This window comes from Anabrus simplex, chromosome 11 (assembly GCF_040414725.1).
Source record: "Anabrus simplex isolate iqAnaSimp1 chromosome 11, ASM4041472v1, whole genome shotgun sequence".
Lineage (NCBI taxonomy): Eukaryota > Metazoa > Arthropoda > Insecta > Orthoptera > Tettigoniidae > Anabrus > Anabrus simplex.
Genome location: NC_090275.1, coordinates 33,785,852 through 33,811,011, shown reverse-complemented (window position 1 = coordinate 33,811,011; position 25,160 = coordinate 33,785,852). Strand labels below are relative to the sequence as shown.

The 25,160-nt window shown below is 41.8% G+C and overlaps 1 protein-coding gene across 1 annotated transcript in view; it reads right to left on the bottom strand.

Moving 5' to 3' along the window:
• Window positions 1–25,160, bottom strand: part of rsh (radish) — a 951,216-nt gene that overhangs the window by 608,893 nt on the left and 317,163 nt on the right. Inside the window, exon 4 of the mRNA XM_067155296.2 lies at window positions 318–593. Within this exon, the coding sequence (XP_067011397.2) occupies window positions 318–593 (276 nt within the window). The remainder of the gene's footprint in view (window positions 1–317; window positions 594–25,160) is intronic.

Genomic DNA, 25,160 nt, shown 5'->3' with positions numbered 1-25,160 from the left:
CAATTCTGTCAACGACTTGCAAATCCTTTGATCGATTAGAACGTGCTCTAATTCATTTTCAAGACTTCAAGGCTTTTTAAGTATTGCAAGCGATTTGACAAGTAAGCTTATGCAGTCTTGAATTTAATAAAAGTTTTGGTATGTGCGGTGGAGATAAGACAAAATTCCATAGGACCAAAAGTGTAGATCTTTTGATCTTGGACAGGCCTGCCAAGCTGTCCATTAGGTGTGCCGAAAAACATACAAACATGTGAAAAATAGAAAATCTCACAAAGAAGAGTTCAAACTACTCTATGGAAGTGCATGTCTGTACTTACCGGAGCAGGCCTGCGGAGGTAGAGGAAAGATGAGCGTGGTCGAACTCTTTCTGCGTGCCACTGCGCAACCCAGACTCTGAGGCTTAAAGCTGCGCAGCTGCTGCATGAAGTCTGAGCACTCCATGAGCGCGACGTCAGCGAAGTGAAGGTCGCAGAGGATTTGGTTCTTGAAGCGGCGGGCACGCTTCTGATTGGGCCCCGTGAGGTTCAGGCCGCACGAGTTGCACCGTAGACATTCCTCGTGGTAGTGGTTGTTGTCGTACAGCGGTGAAGGCTCTGCAAACAGAAACATATTGTTGAGGCGGGACCATCACCTTTGGGGGTCCAAAAATATCATATTTCAATTTTTTATGAACTATGAAAAATATCCTTTTCAAATTAGTTTTGGAATTTCGTCGATATCTATAATACTTTCCATATTATGACCTAAAGAGTGCAGGGCCGTCACTCACGGTAACCATTTAAATTCCAGAAGCTCTCCAACACGTGAGTTTGTCACTCGTTTTCTGTCGAACGTGGTTCTTAAAATCTGTTCCCCTGATGAATCCCGGAGTTGTCAAAATACTCAGTTAAAATTTGGTACTCTTCTGAAGTGTGTAGATAAAAACCCGTAGTAGAACAAAAGCTCTGTCTTTTAAAGTTTAATTTAATAAACGTTTGGTGGTTATTTGAATAAAATTTTTGTGCCTAAAATACAACTCGATAAAAAATATTAATACTTCAAACAATTAATTTATTCTACTAGCGCTCGTAAATAAAACAATGATTTTAAACAGAATCACTGAATAATACTATTATTCACAAATGTTATAAGGAAAAAGACAATTGTGTGCACATTATGCAGCTGCTATTTTGAACACCTGATTTTCTGTAATGACATGAATGACTTAACATTTAAATATATGGTTATGTTGGGTAAGATTTCTATATTTTCCGCATCATATATCATATTAGTCACCCCCTTTCTGCTGAAAATAAAGAAAATGCGTCATTCAATATGTTTGTGCCCCCATAAAGAATTGCAGTTCTCGTTTACTTACTTACATGCTACTAGCTAAAGTAGCCGTTCATCGTACGGATTTATGAGCAATGATTAATAATAATAATAATAATAATAATAATAATAATAATAATAATAATAATTTTACCGGGCGGTACACCTCTACACCGCACATTTAAATCTTGCGCCAATTAGAACTCCTCTACAGGAGAAACACAGAACTTGGAATTAGACCTACTTAAACTTTTACTCAGAAGATGTCACTACCTTAATTTTGTGATGGTGAAGTTTCCAGTACTGTGTGTATTTCAACTTGTTTTTTTTTTCCGTTCATCAAGAAATTTGGACATTCTCTCATAGAGGTCACTACAAAAAAACTATGATCATGCACCCTGGTGCGAAGTGAAGGAACTTTATTTGAAGAAATTTTGTACTCATAAGTTTGTTCTTTACTAAATTATGTTCATTCATTTTTGGGTTGCCAATATAGATCTTTTCTTTCCGCCAGTTTTGAATTCGGCCAATCCCTAATTTCTGTAATTAATTTTCAGCCTATCACAGGCTTCTCCTTCGATTTTGTGTGTAACTTTTTCATCTACCAATAAAATTGAGAGGGTGTGGCTTAATTATTCATGAAAGGTCTCGAACTTTCCCCGAGGGTTTATAAACTGCGGATTTTCACGTCTCTTGGCCACTTGATCAACATCTAACTAAGTGTGTGCATGTGAAGCAGGAGGCGGGAGGTGCCTCTTTCATCAAGCAGCAGGTTTTCAGAAAGGTAATGGCCGTTTAACATCTTTATTTCTTGCTAGCTCCGCAGTTTAACCCGAGCGAGCGAATAGAAGACTTCTTAAACCTATACAGCCATTTGAGTAGAAAAATACTTCTCAGAAGGACAGCATACAATAATATTAAACTAGTGCTTGTTTTATCAATTCATCGTATAAATAATAATGAAAAACAACAAGAACAAAGTATCATATGCAACGAATTTGAGTATGAAATGAAATGAAATGGCGTATGGCTTTTAGTGCCGGGAGTGTTCGAGGACATGTTCGGCTCGCCAGGTGCAGGTCTTTTGATATGACGCCCGTAGACGACCTGCGCGTCGTGATGAGGATGAAATGATGATGAAGACGACACATACACCCAGCCCCCGGGCCAACGAAATTAACCAATGATGGTTAAAATTCCAGTCCCTGCCGGGAATCGAACCCGGGTCACCTGTGGCCAAAGGCCAGCACGCTAACCATTTAGCCATGGAGCCGGACAACGAATTAGAAATACGTGTTTTTAACAAATTGGATTCTTATTTTAGTCCTCTACTGCAGGGCTGTCCAACCTTTTCATGTACTGAGATGCACCTGACTCTTGGCTAATAATAATAATAATAATAATAATAATAATAATAATAATAATAATAATAATAATAATAATAATACCGGTTCGTACACCCCTACGCCGCACTTTTGAATTTTCCGCCTTAAGTAATCCTCTACAGGAGAAACTCTGAACTTTACAAACTGGATTAACTCATAAGTTTCTCAGAAGATGTCACTACAGCAAAATTTGTGATTACAAAGTTGCCATTACTGTGTGGATTTCAATGTATTTTGTTTTCTATTGATCAAGAAGTGTGGACATTCTCTCATAGATGTCTCTACTAAAAAACTATGATCATGCACCCTGGTGCGAAGTGAAGGAACTTTTCTTGAAGATATTTTGTACTCATAAGTTTTCCTATAACTAAATTTCGTTCTTTCATTTGTGGGTTGGCAATATAAATCTTTCTTTCCGCCAGTTTTGAATTTAGCCAATCCCGAATTTCTTTAATTATTTTTTGACCTATCGTGTCCTTCTTCTTCTTCTTCTTCTTCAATTTTGATGTGTAATTCTAAGCTACCCAATAAAGTTGAGTGGGTATGTCTTAATTATTCAAAGGTCTCGAACTTTCCCCGAGGGTTTAAAAACTGCTGATTTTCACGGCTTGTCGCCACTCGAACAACATCTAGCCTAGTGTATGGAAGTGTAGCAGGAGGCGGGAAGCGCCTCTTTCATCCGGCAGCAGCTCTTCAACAAGGTAATGGCCACTTCTTTATTTCTCGCTAACTCAGCAGTCTAAACCGCGGGGAAGGTCCGAAACCTTTTCAATGTAACCTACCTGTCTAAAAATGTAACTTAGTGCCGGCTTATGTAAAATTTTCTTATTCCTTTTACTGTAAATCGGGGATAGAGAGTGCTTTACCCTCTGGAGCTCTCCTTCATTTTTGATTTGAGGTGACTACGTTTTCATAACCAGTTTTCTTATCTTCTTAATGTGTTAAAATGTTTTCTTATACGAGTCACCTCCCTAGTTTGGGAATAGCCCCTGTGTCATCGGCCTAGTGCCTCTTAGGTTTTAATGTGTGTCTTTAGGAGTGCAAAGTCTCGCCTCCTTTCATTTTGTTGTCGGGCCATTTATTGAACCTATTATTTTTCGGCTAAGGCCCTGTAGGCTGGGTACGAGATACCCCTGTTTAATACTTGTAAGTTGTGCCTCGATGGTAAGTGATTGTAAAGTATGGTATTGCTTTGAATAGGCTTGAAAGATTGAGAGCGGGTCAGCTCTTTCTGGTGTTTTGAAAGGTGCCTCTAGGAGGCTTGACATTACTAGGTGGGAGCAAGTGCTCCATGTAATTAGGGGTTTTCTGCCCTTTGGTAATATATGGTTGTGAGCTAAGAGCTCAGGAATTATAAGACTTGGGGCTCGAAGCCCAGATTGTTAAATCATCTTAAATCTTGGCTTTTCCTGGTCTTGTACCTGATTTGTTGACGTGTTGTTATTTGTTGAAATTCTATGTGAAATTTGTTAAGTTTTTCTATTTTGAAAATATAACCTTTATTGAAATTTTAATTCATCTTTCGTCCTTGTAGTTAGACCCATTCCAGCCCGCACCTTCTTTCACCTCTGCAGTCCACGGGTAACTACGTAACAATAATAATAATAATAATAATAATAATAATAATAATAATAATAATAATAATAATAATAATATAATAGAAACATGTAGACTATTATTGATTGGATATATTTAAATGTATTTTACTTTCGTATTTAGTGTGAAATCGGGCATCGCATGTTTGAAGTACGTTAAGGAACAGTATTGCTACTCATATTCACTGTCAAAACTGTAAGTTCGTTCATTGCTATTAAGTCATGACTAGAATCATTATAGACTGTTATGCCTTTCAGCGTTCAGTCTGCAAGCCTCTGAGAATTTACTAAACGTCGCCACAATCCTCGATTTGCAACTAGTGTTGTGGCCTCATTTAGTTCTATACCTCTTATCTTTAAATCGTTAGAAACCGAGTCTAACCATCGCCGTCTTGGTCTCCCCCTACTTCTCTTACCCTCCATAGTAGAGTCCATTATCTCCTAGGAAACCTATCCTCCTCCATTCGCCTCACATGACCCCAGCACCGAAGCCGGTTGATGCGTACAACTTCATCCATCGAGTTCATTCCTAAATTAGCCTTTATCTCCTCATTCCGAGTACCCTCCTGCCATTGTTCCCACCTGTTTGTACCAGCAATTATTCTTGCTACTTTCATGTCTGTTACTTTTAACTTATGAATAAGATATCCTGAGTCCACCCAGCTTTCGCTTCCGTAAAGCAAAGTTGGTCTGTTAGTATAAAATAATAATTTGAATTAATTATTGATGTATATTTTTCTCAGTCAGTATACGAAAGGTCGTTCGGGATCTCTGGTGACGAGTTTGAAGGCCGCCGGCGGTGCTGATATCATAGCACGTCAAAACGGGGAGTGATAATTCACGTCAGTGCTAAGAAGTTGTGTGTAGAGTTTCGTGGCATTAGCTGCAACGATGCCGAAGCGGATTGGCCCGTTACTGGGAGGGATACATAACAGCCCATTCCGATGCTAAATATAGCTATTCTGCAATCCAAGAAATTCGCTATTTGCTTTACGTCGCACCGACACAGATATGTCTTATGGCGACGATGGGATAGGAAAGGCCTAGGAATTGGAAGGAAGCGGCCGTGGCCTTAATTAAGGTACAGCCCCGGCATTTGCCTGGTGTGAAAATGGGAAACCATGCAAAACCATCTTCAGGGCTGCCGACAGTGGGGTTCGAACCCTCTATCTCCCGATTACTGGATACTGGCCGCACTTAAGCGACTGCAGCTATCGAGCTCGGTCAATCCAAGAAATGTGCAAGAAGTGTCATTTCTTGACATAAAAGAACGGGATTAGTGTTGTATTGAATAAGAAGAAGCAAAGACCGCCTGGGCTTAATTCCAAAGGGGAATAACAGGCAAATCCACGACCGGCCACCAGGCGTGCAACAGAAGTGGTGAGCGAAGTGAAGGCCCTTATCTCAGGTAGTAACCCTGTCCCCTGGAGGACTATCGCACGTAAGTTGGGGATGTCTATTTCAACAGTTAACACTGTCATCAACAAGGATCTACAGTTAGAAAAGCGGCAAAAGCGCCGAGTTCACAAGCTGTTGCTTGTCGCATTTCAGAACGTCGCACCAACGCAAGAAAGCTGTATGAGGGCTATCTAGCAGGGGACAGATGGAAAAATGTGGTGACATTAGACGAAGCATATGCATACCCTGGTGACTGTAACAAAGCCCGCTCGATTTACAACCCCCCTAGAGACAAAATTGTATAAAGAATGCCAGGATTTTTTTCCAAGGGGTTTCATGATCATCGTTGGCAAGTTAACCATTCGTCGTGTCGCTAATAATGTGTGAAAGTGAACTCAACAAACTATCAGCAAGAGGTTTTAATACTCATTTACAACGCAGACATACCAGAACTGTACGGGAGGGCGAAAATCAAGGTAAAGCATCCAGCCACACCTCTCGATCGACTAGTCTGTTCGCAGAGAGAATGGAGATGGAAACTGGAATCGGTGTAATTCCTTTTACTGACATTTCGGTGAAGGCACCCGATGGGTCACGCCTTGCGCCTACGGGCGTCAAATCAAAAGACCTACACTTGGCAAGCCGAACATATCCTCGGACACACCCGACACTGAAAGCCATACGCCATTTCATTTTTTGTAATGCCCTTCCGCGTTCAGTCTGCAAGCCTCTGTAAACGTCACTGTGGTTTAATAGCATACGCTCATTGCCTGCCTACCCGCGCCTGCGGGGTTGTATGTCCAATGTGAGCACCTCTGCCGTAGAGAATCAGGCGGGTGGTTGAGATCACAATAAGGAAACGCTAGTGAACGTCGTGTGATACGGCAAGACCAGTGCCTTGTTCTAAGACACTAGAATTGCAATTTGAAGTATTATTGATATTTCAAAAATAGCAATGCTCCGATGTACAAATTAATGATATTTCTGAATTTGTAATATTACGAACTCTAGCTAGGGCCAGAAATTGCTACAGTTTAAGCAAAACAATGTTAATGTCTATATCATCGTTATTCACTAAACTTCACTATAATGAAGTGAATGGGTATGTAGATTGCTACTAAAACTAGTAATATTTGCAACTATTCATGGTGTAATACTTCAAGACAGAACTAGGGAGTAATACTATATTTTCTACTCTAATACTTGAGCCTATACGTTAGAGAGGTTCTGATCTGCTGTGCTTGATTACAAGTGGGAGCACTGCCAATTGAGCACCCTCCACTGAAGTAAAATAACGTAAAATTATTACCAATATTATACCTAAATACTACCACTGTTTATTAATTATGAAGGGCTGCCTGGCCAAGGCGGTAAAGGCGAGCTCGGTTCGCCCGGAAGGACGTGGGTTCGAATCCCCGTCAGGAAGTCGTAAAATTTAAGAAACGAGATTTCCACTTCCTGAGGTGCATATGGCCCTGAGGTTCACTCAGCCTACACCAAAAATGAGCACCAGGTTAATTCCTGTGGGCAAAGGCGGCCGGGCGTAGAGCTAACCACTCTACCCCATCACGTGCCGAGGTTAACAATGGTGGAAGCCTTTACCTTCCACTCCTCCAAGGGCCTTCATGGCCTGTACGAAGGTGACTTTGCTTTGCTTTGCTTTCTTTATTAATTGTTGTTTCCTGTCCTGTCAAATGAAAGTGGGATTCGAGTCACTCCCATTTGTTCGAGGTTTGCTTAAAACCTTCTGGGCGCTTTAACATCGACCTCTTTTCAGACAGACTTTTCTGTACAGGAGGAAAATCTGGGTGGACACAAGATATTTTATTCTTAATTAGAAATGAAAATGAAAATCCACAGCCTGCTTCCAGTCATTCGATTTTATCAGGAATGAAATGAATGACGCCCCCATCTAGCGGCGAGGATAGGAATTGTGCCGGCTACCGAAGCCTGTCGCAATCCTCTGGCGCAATGATTGATGACTGACAGATTAAATGAAATTATAGTGGAGAGTGTTGCTGGAATGAAAGATGACAGCGAAAACCGGAGTACTCGGAGAAAAAACTGTCCTGCCTCCACTTTGTCCAGCACAAATCTCACATGAAATGATTGGAATTTGATACACGCTAACCAGCAGTGAGAGGCCGGCGCGCTGCCGCCTGAGCCACGGAGGTTCCATCTTAATTGGAAGTAACAGACATAAAAGGACGCGAAGCACGGCTCCTGCAAGTAGGTGGGAACATTGGCAGGGGTACTCAGAATGAGGATATAAAGGTAAGTTACCCCCAGGAGTTCTTAATTTGGGATCATGGGTTGGTGACTATGGGACCCTTAGCTGATCCCCCTGTGTGTGAGGGCAGTAGAATAACACCCATGGTATCACCTGCCTGTCGTAAGAGGTGGCAAAGGAGCCCCAGGGCCTCTTAACTTGGGATCGTTGGTTGACGAGCACGCAGTCTTCAGCGTTGCGGTTATGGGAGGCGAATGGATGAGGATGGGTTACCTAGGAGAATAATGGTCTTTGTCATGGAGGGTAAGAGAAGTAGAGGGAGAGCAAGACGACGACGGTCAGACTCAATTTCTAATAATTTAAAAATAGAACTAAACGAGGTCACAGAACTAGTTATACATAGAGGATTGTGGAGACGTTTAGTAAATTTACAGAGGCTTGCAGACTGAACGCGGAAGGGCATTACAAAAAATGAAATGGCGTATGGCTTTCAGTGTCGGGTGTGTCTGAGGATATGTTCGGCTTGCCAGGTGTAGGTCTTTTGATTTGACTCCCGTAGGTGACCTGCGCGTTGTGATGAAATGATGATGAAGACGATACATACACCCAGCCCCCGTGCCAGCGAAATTAACCAATGATAGTTAAGTGGTGGTAGTGATTATTGTTTTAAGAGGAAGTACAACTGGGCAACCAATGTGAAACCACGGAAAACCCATCTTCAGGGCTACCGACAGTGGAGTTCGAACTCACTATCCCCCGAATACAAGCTCACAGTTGAGCGACCCTAACTGCTCAGAGACCCACTAATCAGAGAGAAAAATGGAAGGGGTCCGACACTTCGAAAAATGAAGTTATCGGCCAAAGGAAGGCAAGGGCCACGAAGGGCGTGAAAATGAAAGACTCCCTAGGCCTCCATACGTAATACCGTCGGGGTCAGAAAAGAACAAGAGTTGACCAAGGGAGGTCGATAAGGATAGATGAAAGGGAAGAGCCTGGCACAAGTAAGTGGAATCAATGCCAGGACTCAGCTGAGCCCCCTTTTGGTCGCCTCTTACGACAGGCAGGGGATACCGTGGGTGTTATTCTACCGCCCACAACCACAGGGGGCAATGATGGGTAAAATTCCCGACCCTGTCGGGACCCCTGTGACCAACGGCCAGCACGTCATGGAGCCGGATAAGGGTATTACAGTCTATAATGAAGGTGAAGGTATATCAGTGTGATTGAAAGGAATCATAATTGTTATGAAGTGATACATGGCTCACGTCGTTCTTATTATTATATACGTTGTAATTTATTTATATATGTGTACATGTTTTTAGAAACGTGAAAACGAACAGCACCAGTTACGCTATTGCGTCACTTCCTGTTCCACTTCTCTCATCACGCTCGCCTTGGCGCGAGTCTGCTTTTGACACGATTCATATTATCATACTGGCACTGAAAATTAATTTGGGCCAATATGGTTCTCACTTCAGCAATCTACGTCCTCTCAGCCGCCTCTGTACTGACTTTCATTAAAAATCAAGTGTTGTACTTCTATTACTTCCCTTGTCAGATCGAAAACCGTGAAATAATTTTCTTCAACTCCTTTCCGTACCCTTTAGAAATCCACATTTTAGAGAGAAACGAGACATTGATTCTAATCAGAATGGGCTTGCTATGAAAGATGGAAATATTATCACTGAAGTAGGCAAATATGCCCATCTCAGTAAGTTTGTTGTAGAGCCCCAGTACATTTTATTTTTACAACTTGCTTTACGTCGCACCGACATAGATAGGTCTTACGGCAATGATGGGATAGAATAGAAAAGGGCTAGGAATGAGGAGTGAGCGGCCGTGGTCTTAATTAAGGTACAGCCTGGTGTGAAAATGTGAAACCACGGAAAACCCATCTTCAGGGCTACCGACAGTGGAGTTCGAACTCACTATCCCCCGAATACAAGCTCACAACTGAGCGACCCTAACTGCTCATATACCCAGTAAAATAATACGTATGACTGTTAGCTAGTTTCGTTTCGACAACAAGAGTTTTATTTATTCGTGTGTAATTCTTTTTAAGTGTTAGAATGCCAAAGATAAAGCCATTTCAAGCTGTCCATATACGGAAAATAACTTGTGAATTGGGCGAGAATAAACAGGCTATGCACGTTGTCTTCCAGAATATCAATGGACATCAGAAATTGCATAAAGTCCTAATAATGACAATATACAGGTGTTAAGTTATTTCACTTGTAAGAACTAAATTTTTGATAAGACAGGTGTTTTTTTAATCTATTAGTATTATCTATATATATATAAAATAAGAGTTCTGTCTGTATAGTGCTCAAAATTTTAAAAGGATGGTATATCTGTATCGGTCGTGTCCATAGTAGCAAGGAAATGCAGTTTTTAATTTTCCGTAATTTCTGTCTGTCTGTCTGTCTGTCTGTCTATACACGCATCACGAGAAAACGGCAGAAGAAAATTTAATGAAAATCGGTATGTAGCGTCCGAGAATAAGTCGCTACAATCTAGGCTGTAATTAGTCTTATTCACGCTGAGAGAAATGGTAGTTTAGGAAAGGCCTAAAATTTAATTCTCAAATATTTATGTTATTAGTGGTCCTATCTTAATGAAAATCGGTATACAAAGTCGAGAAATAAGTCGGTATAATCTAGGTCATAAATAATGTTATTCACAATGAAAGAAATGGTAGTTTAGGGGAAGGCCTAAACATAAATTCTCAAATTTTGTTGTTATTAGTGGTGCTATTTTAATGAAAATCGGTATGCAAAGTCGGAAAACAAGTCGCTACAATCTAGGCCATAAATAATTTTATTCACGCCGAGCGGAATGGTACCGTAGTTTACGGGATGGACTAAAATTTAATTCTCAAAGATTTGTGTTATTAGTGGTCCCATAGACAAATACTACATTACTAAAGTTATATAGTATTAAATTTCCAATCATTTATGTCTTATACATTTTTACCGTACAGGCTATGATAACAGAGATATTCACGAATTTTGATTTTTGTTGCTAAGTCCTCATCAGCACCAAGTCACGAGAAAATGGGTAAACAGAATCTAATGAAAATCGTTATGTAAAGCCAGGGAATATGGAAGTACAGTCTACGCTATAAATAATTTCATAAGACGCCCTAATATCACAAAGTCGAAAGGAAACTAAATGTGAAGGCCTACAATACAGAAAGCTCATAACATTGAACAACAATAACATTACATTGACCATTGTTTGTTGTGATGTGCTTCGTGTCTTCTGTTGCCAGTCATGTCCGATAGATGGGATTACTGCTGTATACCGAGTATTTTTTAAATTTGCTTTACGTCACACCGACACAGACAGGTATTATGGCGACGATGTGATAGGAAAGGGCTAGGAGTGGAAAGGAAGCAGCCCTGGCGTTAATTACGGTACAGCGCTAGTATTTGCCTGATGTGAAAATGGGAGACCACGGAAAACCACCTTCAGGACTGTCGACAGTGGTTTTCGAACCCACTACATTCCGGATGCAAACGGCCAACTCGCCTGGTCGTACCGAGTATAACAGCCTTCTTAAGCATGCCATTCCTCTGGTTCATAAATTTTCTGCTACTACTGGTACATAACAAACTGGTTCATCATAGCATTCGAGCTATTCAATCCCTACCCTGAGGCACTGATTCGAATGAGCAGTGTGTATATTTAACGGAGCAATGGCAGAGGAGTGTTCACGGTCTGTCTGCGGCCTGGTCATTCCAGCACTGGAACTTTGGACTGTTAGATCGGCATCGTAGTACTGTTCGTTAAAATTGAGAAAATATGCGGTTTTTTATTTGAGGGAGTATTTTATATGATAACATTGCTTTTAAACCCTACATTCCTACTGACGTTTTTGTAATGGCCTAAGTGAACTGTAGTTAGGAAAACCACAAAGGCAGTCTTTCTGAGAATCCCGTAGCGAAACACGGATACATCAGCTAGCTGAAGATGATGTAGGAAATGTGCATGCTTTCTAATTTGAGTAAATATACATTTTCCTGCAGAATTTGGCCTCTATAGGTAATTTTTCGGCCTTTATTAGGTAATATCATCTGAGTCCTTGTCATAAGTTACTGTATGGAATGCCAAGGGCAACTAACAGGGAGAAACCCGACAATAAATTAGAAATAATATCAGATTCAGCAAGTGTTCAGTGGTCGACAAATAACTCTCCAAAGTACGAGTTCTATGGTGGGCACCCGAACGGTTCTCAAGTGGTAAGCGGAGACTGTCAGTCCAGTCGCTAGCGACGTCCCCTGTGACAATTCAGGCAGTACAGAACCTCTCTATGTATGAAGACTGTAACAATATTTACCACTACAGCAACTAAATCACTACAAGCTATTTATCTATGGAGAATAGGTGAACTTACAATATTTTGGTGATAAACTACTTCATAATGCAGATATGCGTAAATACAAGACTAGCAATGCCAATTTACTACACATGCACACTAGATAATCAACTGGGGAGGAAAAAACTGGATTAGTGCATATTCTATCAATCCTGTCAAAATTTACTAATAACTTGCCTCACTTAGCCGGCGAAATAATAATAATAATAATAATAATAATAATAATAATAATAATAATAATAATAATTTAGCTACCGACCTGCAGACCTTCTTGGTGGAGGGAGTGGGGACCAACTGAATTTCCCATCTTTGTTAATTTTAGCGTGATTTACAACAAATTTGTTGGAACAGTCAATTAGACGCAAAGAAAAACAGCTTAGGAAAAGAAGTAACATTGGTGACTTGTAACATTTTTGAACAATGAAAAGAAAGCAGTAGACTAAAAACGGTGGTCTATTAATTTTCATCTCAATGTTACTTCGAAAAACAGCCCGATTATTTATTTATTTAATATGACCCAGGACATTCTAGGTTTTCCAAATGACACAGAATATTGCCGTTTCCTGAAAGATGATAAATTAGATTAACCATAAAAAGTAATGTAGGTTATAATTAAGCATGTTAAACGAGTTGAACTCCATATATAAATTATACCTAAGAATTGATTTAATTGTTAAGACTACTATCTCATTCTGCAGATATCTCGACAGTTGATATATTTTTCTATAAACAGATAAACCAAACCCCATGGCGCTACAGCCCTTGAAGGGCCTTGGCCTACCAAGCGACCGCTCCTCAGCTCGAAAGCCTGCAGATTACGAGGTGTCGTGTGGTCAGCACGACGAATCCTCTCGGCCGTTGTTCTTGGCTTTCTAGGTCGGAGCCGCTATCTTACCGTCAATAGCTCCTCAATTCTAATCACGTAGGCTGAGTGGACCTCGAACCAGCCCTCAGGTCCAGGTAAAAATCCCTGACCTGGCCGGGAATCGAACCCGGGGCCTCCGGGTAAGAGGCAGGCACGCTACCCCTACACCACGGGACCGGATCCTATAAACAGATACTTTAGGGAAAAGTACGCAGTCAAGGGCCTTGGTAACAACTTGCTGCTAGAAGATCAGGCACACGTCGTTAATGGTTTTTAAAAGGTGCCTGTCGTAAGAGGCGACTAAAAGTGGATCAAGGGGCTCCTAACTTGGAAGCGTGGGTTGGTGACCATGGGGCCCTTACCTGAGTCCTGTCGTTGCTTCCACTTGTGCCAAGTTCCTCATTTTGATCTATCTCATCTGACCTCCCATGGTCAACTCTTGTTCTTTTCCAACCCCGACGATGTTGGATACGCGAGGCCTAGAGAGTTTCATTTTCACGCCCTTGGTGGCCCTTGTCTTTCATTTACCGATTTCTTCATTTTTCGAAGTGTCGGGTCCCTTCCACCCCCCCTCCACCCACCCACCCACCCACCCACCCACCCACCCACCTCTCCCTCCGATTAGTGTTAATAGGGGATGGTTACCGGGTTGCACTTCCTCTTAAAACAATAATCACCATCACTTTATGTGCGTTAGTGGTTGCCTTAAGCAGGTCATCCGCTGTGCCTCTTGCTAGGTCTGCACCACATGCCAATACGTATGCTGTGATCTGCTCTTCTTCACATTCACGTATGTGGAATCCACCATTTCCTGAAATTTATCTTGTAATTTGTGATACCCGAACGTATTCCATTGAGTGATTTACACGTCACCAATCTGTCGTATGGCCAGGAGGGAGATGTTCATCTCTCCTCAGCCATTCTTGAACCCTTAATTGACGTTATGTTAATGCAGGTGCCGTTGTAGACCTCAAGAAGCTCTTTGTAGCTCCTTCTTGATGTGAGACGTTGAAATGTTGAGGAAAATAAATAACGAACAACTATTAAACAATCAGGTTATCCTTCCCTGCCAAATGAAAGAACATATTTCTTCATCCATTTTCTAACACTATATTGTGTTTCCTAATACGATTACTTGCACATAAAACCTGAGTGCCCCAGTTTGTAACATCTGCTCACCGTTACAGCATTATGAGATATGCTCAGCTACGTAACATTTAAGCACTGCTGTATCTAGCAATAAGACCATACGACTAAGATTACGATAAAGGTCTAGTCTTCTCAGTCCAATAACGTTAGTTTATGACGCCCTAGTTTATGGTGCCGTTTTCTTCAACGTTACGACAGTCAGCGAGGTGAGGAACGATCTAGACAAGGTTAAGAACACAACAAAGCTAATTTTGTAGAAAATTTGAGCTTAGATCCTTGCTTACTTTGAGAAGTTTCGGTTGCATAAAGTATGAAATATATAGCTAAGATTTAGTTGTGTTGATTTCTGTCTTAAGATGGAAATCAAGGAATTAGAAAACACTAATTAACATTAATAGAACAAGATCTTCGAGATCTTCATGAAAAAGAACTGTTTTAATTGTGTGATGAATAGGAAGAGCCTTGATCTTGTTACCTTTCGTTATGCTTCTTATATTTATGACATGAGTAGTTACATTTGTTAGTTAGTCTGTTGACAGTACAAGCGAAATGCGCTCGGTATAGCTTTAGCTTGTGTTTCGTAAATAAATAAATAAATAAATAAATAAATAAATAAATAAATAAATAAATAAATAAATAAATAAATAAATAAATAAATAAATAAATGTTGAACCATTTATAAGATTGAGGTATTGGTTATAGTTGCTAAAACCATTGCATCCCTGGCCGACCGCATGAGTTGTAGAGGAACACTTATTTTTATCGCTTAACAGCTTTGATAGCCTGTTAATGGCACCTGCTTGGGCTTGTAATAGCAGGTTGTTGCTTGATCACCCACTTCAACAGAAATACTTCTGTTCATAGAAGCATTTTTTAAAAAAATCAGGCTTTCACAATAAACTTATAGTACCCAGCTCGATAGCTGCAGTCGCTTAAGTGCGGCCAGTATCCAGTATTCGGGAGATAGTGGGTTCGAATCCTACTGTCGGCAGCTCTGAAGATGGTTTTGCGTGGTTTCCCATTTTCACACCAGGCGAATGCTGGGGATGCATCTTAATTAAGGCCACGGTCGCTTCCTTCCCACTCCTAACCCTTTTCTGTCCCATCGTCGCCGTAAGACCTATCTATGTCGGTGCGACGTAAAACAACTTGCAAAAAAAGGACTTTAGTTCCGTAAAATCCTAAAAACAGCGAGAATAAGTGAAACACGTGCGAACTGCTTTCCATAACAGGATACACTGAAGTCGTTGTGGAGGAGGAAAGGTATTTGATAGCAACGCTTCGTGGGAGAAAGCCCGCGTACGTTATTTGGCGCAGTACTGCGCAACTGGCTGATAGTGGGCAACGTGTCCCTAGCGCTACCGAAGGCAAGCTCAGGGCCACTTCCCCCTCGTTGTAAATTTTCGCCTGCTGCAACGCCATTGCACCTTCCTCACAGAGGTCTTAGTACAAAGTAACCGCAAAATATATTTACCTTGGGAAAATGCTCACGATTCTACCCATACTTACCTAGAAAAAGGTTTCAGCGCTTACATAGACTGGCTGCTAAAATCCTCAGCATGTTACGTACTAGGTCTTATGGCGATGTTGGGACAGGAAAGAGCTAGGACTGGGAAGGAAGCGGCCGTGGCCTTAATTAAGGTACAGCCCCAGCATTTGTCTGGTGTGAAAATAGGAATCCACGGAAAACCATCTTCAGGGCTGCCGACAGTGGGGTTCGAACCTACTATCTCCCGAATACTGGATACTGGCCGCACTGCAGCTATCGAGCTCGGGACACACTTAGTTGTCATCCTCCTTCCAATAATAAAATGAACTGATAATCTTGCTGTTTATCCTAAAGAATCACTTAGCACGAGCGCAAGTAGGGGAACTCTAGGCTGTAATGCTGAGTTTATCTCTTCCCTCAACGTAGGAGAGATGCGGTCAAATCAATCTTGTAACACAAAGCTCTCTCTCTGTTTCTGTAATTAGAGCCAGAGTGTATTTATATAACATCAGCTGTGACAACCGACTCTGTTACCGAGGTGAAATTAAACAAGTCATTGTTTGGTTGTGGAGTTGGAGGACGAGAAAATGCATTAACAGGTGATATACAAACCCACATATACACTGCTTTGCAAAATTTAAGGACGAATGTATCTTTCGCATGTTGTGTCACGGCCAAGTAACATAGATCGATGAAACTTGAACCATACACATGAACAACTGCTACAGTATGCAGTATACAGTATACAGGAATATGCGATGAGATGAACAGAAATGACACTTTTATACATACATACATACATACATACATACATACATACATACATACATACATACATATACATTATCATTATAGACTGTTATGCCTTTCAGCGTTCAGTCTGCAAGCCTCTGTGAATTTACTCAACGTCGCCACAATCCTCGATTTGCAACTAGTGTTGTGGCCTCATTTAGTTCTATACCTCTTATCTTTAAATCGTTAGAAACCGAGTCTAACCATCGTCGTCTTTTATACAGGAACAATAAATTACCCGTAAGTCATTGGGACTCATGATGGTCCCCTGGCTATCACAAAAGAAGGGATATAGTTATTTAAAGGGTGTGTAATAATAATTTCGTGTGGTTATTTCTAGCCGAGTGCAGCTCTTGTAAGGCAGACCCTCCGATGAGGGTGGGCGGCATCTGCCATGTGTAAGTAACTGCGTGTTATTGTGGTGGAGGATAGTGTTATGTGTGGAGTGTGAGTTGCAGGGATGTTGGGAACAGTACAAACACCCAGCCCCCGGGCCATTGGAATTAACCAATTAAGGTTAAAATCCCCGACCCGGCCGGGAATCGAACCCGGGACCCTCTGAACCGAAGGCCAGTACGCTGACAATTCAGCCAACGAGTCGGACTAAAGGGTGTGTGATCACCACGGACAGCGATGCATACTCTGCAACATGTTGCCATGCTGTCCACAAGACTGATAAGGAGTTCTTGTGGTAGGGCGTTCCATTCTTCTACCAGTGGGGATGACAACTGCTGGATGGTTGTTGGTGCAAGTAGACCTGCTGCAATACGTCTGCCCAACATGTACCACACGTGCTCGATGGGATTTAAGTCGGAGTAACGGGCAGGCCTGTCCATTCGCCAAATATCCTCTCGTTCCAAGAGCTCGTCCACATGCGCTGTTCGATGCGGTCGTACAATGTCGTCCATAACAAGGAAGTCGGGGCCGAATGCACCTGTGAAAAGACGCACATGGGGAAGGAGTACACTGTCACAATAACGTTGACCGGTGAGTGTACCCCGTTCAAAGTTTTGGAGGTCGGTATGCCCATGCAACATTTTGCCCCCCCACCCCCCACCCCCGACACTTGGACCACCAAAATGAATTCGACAATGTTCCTGGGTGCATTACGTGTTCCCGCCTCTCACCAGAGGAGGGTGCGTCTAGAATCACTACTCACACTGAATCTGATCTCATCTGAGAAGAGCACGCGACACTACTCCTCGTCGGTCCAGACCTGATGTTCTTGGCCCCAGGGGCTCTGAACTTCGGAGCGTGGGTTGGCGACCACGGGGCCCTCAGCTGTGTCCTGGCATTGCTTCCACTTACTTGTGCCAGGCTCCTCACTTTCATCTATCCTGTCCGACCTCTCTTGGTCAACTCTTGTTCTTTTCCGACCCCGACGTTATTAGGTTTGCGAGGGCTAGGGAGTCTTTCATTTTCATGCCCTTCGTGGCCCTTGTCTTCCTTTGGCCGATATCTTCATTTTTCGAAGTGTCGGATCCCTTCCATTTTTTCCCTCTGATTAGTGTTATATAGAGGATGGTTGCCTAGTTGTACTTCCTCTTAAAACAATAATCACCACCACCACCTGATGTTCTTGGCAGCATCGCAAACGGTGCCGCCGATGTGCGGGTGTCAACGGAACACAATGTAATTGTCGTCGGACAAACAGACCACCCACATGCAGTCACTGTGGAGCGTGCGATTAGGTGCCTTGCAGTCCAGTTAAATGTGGTTGCAATTGCACCGGCTGTTTGACCTGAATGTCTTCTGGCCTGTTGTACAATGTAGCAATCATCTGCTGCTGTAGTTGACCGTGGTCGACTCCTTCCTCTCCTTCGGTCAGCAGTGCCTCTGGTTCGGAATGCTCTCTATGCACTTTGAACAATGCTGTGAGCAATACCAAATTCCTGGGCTACACTCGTCACACTTCGTCCTTCTTCCAATTTCCCGATGATTCTTTCCCGTGTGAAGTCATCCAAATGTTGCCACCAGGCCATCTTTTAATGAATAACACCATCACAGTGCACCGTAACAGCTCGCTGATTACTCACACTGTCTTGTCCCGTTCCTTCAACTGCCTCGTTTTGTGGCGTCAGACCCATTTGACGCTATCGTTGCGCTGACCTCACGCCAGGTTTCTATGCACTTGTGGGAGACCTCTGGCACTAAGTTACCGCACTTTCATTCATTTTCACCGAGTAATTGATATGTTGCTTTATCTGTCTCGTCCGTAAGTTTTGCACAACGGTGCATAGACCTACAGTATCATCGATTCTGACATTTTCCCTTATATGCTCGTGCTAATGGTGATCAATATGGCCCGGATACTATTGACGTGTCATATTTTAATTCAATGGTCAGGTGCAATACTCCAAAAAACACTCTCTCTCTCTCTCTCTCTGTTCATTGCACCTCGATTACAAATATATCCTTTTAGTGTTGCTTTATTTGCATTTTTGTTTTCTAATATTTTAAGAACATTCTCTATGATTTTGGAGAATTTTTCGATCATATTAAGGAGATTTGTCTTTAGGTAATTTTGTCCACTTTGTCATATTACCTTCTTTTTCTTCTTCTTGGCTCGAATGAGTCTACTTTATGTCTTTTAGACCGTCTATCTTGAAGATCTGACATTCATAGTTCTTTAATGTCCTTCTCAGTTAATCCCAACGAAGTGGTATGAATCTTCTTGGTCTGCCAGAAGATGAACAGGCGTATGGTACGTCTTTTGGGAGACAGTCTTACTATTTGGCCATAGAAAGCTACTCTCCTTTCCCTAGCACAATCAAAGAGCCTCTCTATATGTCCGTAGAGCTCAATTGTGCCGCCTACGGAATTCCTCATCTTCCTTTACCGGACCTAAGATCTTCCTGAGAAGCGAAGAACAGGATAACAGCACGTTGGTCCTGTTTGGACGCATCTGGTAATAACGTTGCCATAGTTCACTTGGCCACATTAAACGCACGCACCTCGACGCGACACGACTGCCCTTTCCTACAAGTCCATGCATCGGAGTCGCGCTACGTTTCATGTCCACTGCAGCAACGTCCTTAAACGGAAACTTCTTGATCACGCCTTATATGCACTTTGTAAAGTTTCAGTATAATATATTATTTTCTGAAGGATTTTTAAACATTAATTTTATTATCGTTTTTTAAATTTCATAATGCATTTCCTTCATTTTTAGATCATTTAATAAAGCCAATTTTAACATTTAAAGCACATTTTTAAATATTCCTTACGTCATCAACATTCGGACCTTAGTGAGCATTGTTTGTGGAGAAATACGACTAAATCACCCTATTCTTATGCTACTTTTCCCACCATCCTGGCAGGGTGGCCGGTGCGAACTATGCCACATATGTGGACATGTCCGTGTTTTACAGACGTATGCCCTACCTGGCACCAACGCTATTTGAAATCGAATTCACTATTACATGTTTTTATCGTAGTTGTTGATAGCGTGAAGTATGAAGATGAATGTATTGGCACACCATATAAACACGCAGTCCTCGAGTCAGAATTATTCACCACATGCATTAAAATCACAGACCAGATCGGGAATTGAACCCAGGACCTTCAAAACCAGAGGACAAGAAACCGGACAAATACAACTAGAACACCATCCACCATTAACTGCAATCGGAAGAGGAGAGAAAGAGGGCTGACTTTTAGGAAAATTAACTTGAGGTATGACTTATTTCCTTCTGCTCCGTACAGAGTATAAGGCCTCGGGTAATGACCTCCATATTTCTTTGTTAATGGACATTAGTACTGAATAACTGGCAAAATTCGGATGAAAACTATTTTTGTTTTCAACAGGGGAACCAAATGGTTTAATATAAAAGAAATCGAAGATGCTATTATGGAAAATCAGGAAGATGTCTTAAAAATCAGGAGTATTTTGATACTTGAGGTAAGGCACGAAAGTTTATATTATTGAAAATTATTTACATACTTCAAATTTCGTCTAAATTTCATTAAGATTTATATGGAAGTTCAAACCTAAACCAAAACTAAAATTGTAGTGGTGATGATTATTGTTTTAAGAGAAAGTAACACTAATCAGAGGGAAAATATAAAAGGGGTCCAGCACTTTGGAAAATGAAGATAAGAAAAGGAAAGGGCTATGAAGGGCGTGAAATTGAAAAGGCTCCCCAGGCTTCACAATTCTAATATCGCCGGGGTCGAAAAAGAACAAGAGTTGATCAACGGAGGTCAGAAAAGATAGATGAAATTGAGGAGCTTGGCACAGATAAGTGGAAGCAATACCAGGACTCACCTAAGGGCCTCGTGATCGCCAGAGCACGCTCCCAAGTTAATAGCCCTTGGGGCCCCTTTTAGTCGCCTGTTACGACAGGCAGGGGATACCGTGGGTGTTATTCTACCACCTCCACCCACAGGGGTTTACAAGGGGAGGACTCGCAAATAATACGTATGAAGCAGGAGAGAACGAGAGGTTGGTAAGAAAGGTCGGATTAAAATTAACAGAGAAGAACTTTACAGAAAGGAGGCTCCGTTGTCATCATTCCGTAAGTCGTTAACCCCTGAGGGTGAACTAGAGTCACGAAAAGAGTCCAGTCTCAAGAAGCGAGTCCTCGGGGACCTTCTACTAGCTTAAGAGAATGTTGGATAGTAAACTCAGTTGATCTTGAACCTCTGGAGGCTGAAATATCATTTTAGAGCCACGTCGTGTTGAACAACTTTCTCTAGTGTTGTTGTAGGTCGTGATGAAGTAAATATAATTTGGGGGCGTGCCACTGGAGTGTAAACAAAGTGACCCCGCGTTGCCATGGAAACATAATTAACAGCGCGAGACGAGGTGGGCTGCACACGAGAGGAAGGTACAAGCTTTTAAATACACTCTCAGCTACAATGGTAAGTGCGAACTCCAGCCTTCGTTATTAGTACACAGGCCGACTTAGGAGTAACTTATCAAAAGTTCAAATGTAATAATTCACGTTTAGAAATTTGTCTATATGAATAGGAAGAATATTTTTATACCTATTCCCAAGAAAGCATGTGCTGACAAGTGTGGAAACTACCACAACATTACTTTAGTATCTAACTCCTGTAAAATGTTAACACGTATTATTTTCAGAAGAATGGAAAGACAAGTTGGAACTGAGTTGGAAGAAGATCAATTTATTATTATTATTTCTATTTGCTTTACGTCGCACCGACACAGATATGTCTTATGGCGACGATGGGATGGGAAAGACCTAGGAAGGGGAAGGAAGTGGCCATGGCCTTAATTAAGCTACAGCCCCAGCATTTGCCTGGTGTGAAAATGGGAAACCACGGAAAACCATCTACAGGGCTGCCGACAGTGGGGTTCGAACCCACTATCTCCCAATTACTGGATACTGGCCGCACTTAAGCGACTGCAGCTATCGAGCTCGGTGAAGATCAATTTGGCTTCAGAAGAAAATCAGTAAATGAGCAAATACTAACAAGGGTGAAAAATATGTATGATGGGAGCAAAAGCGATGTTAAAAGTCGGAACCGAAAGAACTGGACGGTTTAAGTTAACAAATGGTGTAAAGCAAGGAAGTGCCCTTCACCTCTACTATTTAGATTGGTTGATTGATGTTTGTTGTTTAAAGGGGGCTAAACCGAGCTCGATAGCTGCAGTCGCTTAAGTGCGGCCAGTATCCAGTATTCGGGAGATAGTAGGTTCGAACCCCAATATCGGCAGCTCTGAAGATGGTTTTCCGTGGTTTCCCATTTTCACACCAGACAAATGCTGGGGCTGTACCTTAATTAAGGCCACTGTCGCTTCCTTCCCACTCCTAGCCCTTTCCTGTCCCATCGTCGCCAAAAGACCTATTTGTGTCGGTGCGACGTAAAGCAATTAGCAAAAAAAAAAGGGGGCCTAAAATCGAGGTCATCGGCCCCTAATGGTACGAAATGAGACGAAATGAGATGACAAATTAAAAGTCCTAATCCTCCACTGACCAGAATTCAAAGCGTGAGGACGAAGAATGAATGGATGGATTGATATGAATTTAAAACTATCAGTGGATCCGACCCACAGTGCCTCACATGCACAGAAGCTGGCACAAAACAACAGTAGTACAGACCAAAGGACTGCTTCTATAGCACGATGCTGAATCGATTAGAGTATGTTCGTTGTCGAAACGGTTCCAAAATCCAGGTCATCGGCCCCTCATAATGGTATTTATCACTAGAAAAGTAGAACCATGGTATTTGTCATTTTGCGGTACTAATCAAGAGCAGCGTAGACTCGCGGTATTCCACACATTATGGTACTACTCACAGGTAATGAACTTCGCACATGTATTACAGACCTACTGTGTTTCGCACATTGCGGCGCCATTGACAGGCAACGCAGACCAACGGTGTTCATCACCTAAGTGTAGTAACCACTGGGACTCGTACTATCCCGTGGTGTTCCTCATATAGTGGGTACTAATCATAGGCAAGCCAGAACCATGGGTTCCTTCATCCCATGGTGTCGCTCATATAGTGCTACTAATCACAGGTACTGTAAAAGCCGTCGTGCTCTCGTTTGCTACTAATCACAAACCTATTTGGTACCCAACATAGTGGTACTACGCGCAAGTAAAAGCGACCCATGGTGTTTCCCGCGCGGTGGTAGTAATCACAAGTAGTTTCATGGTTCTAATTTGATCATCCCTTGGTCGCCCCTTTTAGTCGCCTTTTACGACAGGCAGAGAATACCGTGCGTGTATTCTTCGTCTGCGTCCCCCACCCACCGGGGGTCTACTATTTAGAGTGGTGGTAGATGATACAATACAAAAGGTAACACAGACCAGTGGGGAAAGAAGAATGAAAGTGTTGTTTGCAGATGATCTGCTAATATGGGGAAATAGTGAGAGTGAAGTTCAGGAACAGCTAAATGTGTGTTACTAAGTTGTGTCATCGTATGGAATGAAGTTCTCGGACCTGAAGAGTGAAGTGCTGGTAACGACAGGAAAGAAGAACCGAACGTATAATGACACGACATTGGGAGGGGAGCAGTTGAAAAGAACTGAAAGCTTTAAATACCCGGGAAATGTAATTGAAGAAAGTCGAGGAAACAAGATGGAAACCATTGAAAGAGGAAGGTGTGCAAATAGATTCTTTAAGAGTGTCAGTGTTGATCTATGGATCAAAAACGTGGATGATGAAATAGAAGGATGAATGTAGAATACAAGTAGTGGAAATTAAGTTTCAAAGGAGTCGAGTAGGTTTAACAAGAATGGACAGAGTAAGAAACGAGAGAGTTCGGTAAATTGTAAATGAGGTACTGATACAGGAAAAGACAAAAAATCAAGGTTTCAATGGTATAAACATGCTAAGATGATGGGAGAAGAGAGGATACCGGGGAAGATGTTAGAAATTGAGTTGAAGGGAAGGAGACCTCGAGGAAGACCGAGGGACAGATTGCTGAAAGATGTAAAGAAGAGCATCGAGGCAAGAGGAGAGAACTGGACCACAGTGACAGAAGAGAAATGGTGGATGGACAGAAAAAGATGGGGAGGCTTATGTTCCAGGCATGCTCAGCTTGTGGTTGGAAACTGCTTCAGATGATGAACAAAAAGTCATATGTAGGGAGACAGGGACAAGGAAAGGGCCACATAACAGGTTAAACGCAATGAAAAATGACCCTGGGAAGAGGGGACAATGGCAGGCATGGCTGGACAATATGCACATCTTCAAATAGACTGACTTTCCGTTCTTCAATCTCAGTTCCTCTATATTCATTTCTACTCAGTCCCCGACGAGATGATATCTGCTTCCCAGTTTCATCAGGACAGACAGAATTCAATACTCTCTGAGAGGTCATCTGCACAGGTCTTCAGTATTGACGCAGGAGATGTACAGTAATACGAAAGGCGGATAAATACGGGAGAAGGGACTCAAGGAGAAATGGATGTAGAGGAAATTGAATTGACGAGGAGAGACTCCACCAATTTGAAAGTGTGTGAAAATGTGGAGTTTGTCCTTTTCGATATGTGTTTTCACATTTATCATTGTCTCATCTTTCCACTGCTCCGTTTTCTCAGACTGTTCTGTCATTGGGGTGTGTTATTTGTCCTGTTCCTATATCTATACAAATTATTTATCTGTTATTTTCCAATACTTAGATTTTTTAATAAATGTGGAAATATTCTGAAATTTATAACTGTTAGATTTTTCAGTTTGTCGAAACAAATTTTCAGTAATAAATGTATAAACTAGCTGCAAACGAAAACATTTGAAAAAAATAAACAACTTAATTAAAATATAATGACATGTTTCGTTCTTGAAACAACATCATCATCAGGTTGTGTCAAATCACACTCAAATATTTAATGCATGTAAGGGTATTAAAGTGTCACCCACGTGGATTTTTCCTTATTACGTTGATAGTTCACTCACTCCAGGCTCTTGTGTATCTTTCAGTACCTTTCTAGAACATTCTCGTCAATAATATTGATGATTATACCGTTCATTGATGCATTAGTACCAGAACCAGAGGACGTTCAACATCGTTGGGTGACGGGTGTTTTCTACGCGCCTATTCGTGTTGCAACTTTTCAATCACAGTGAAGTTTGATTATTATTATTATTATT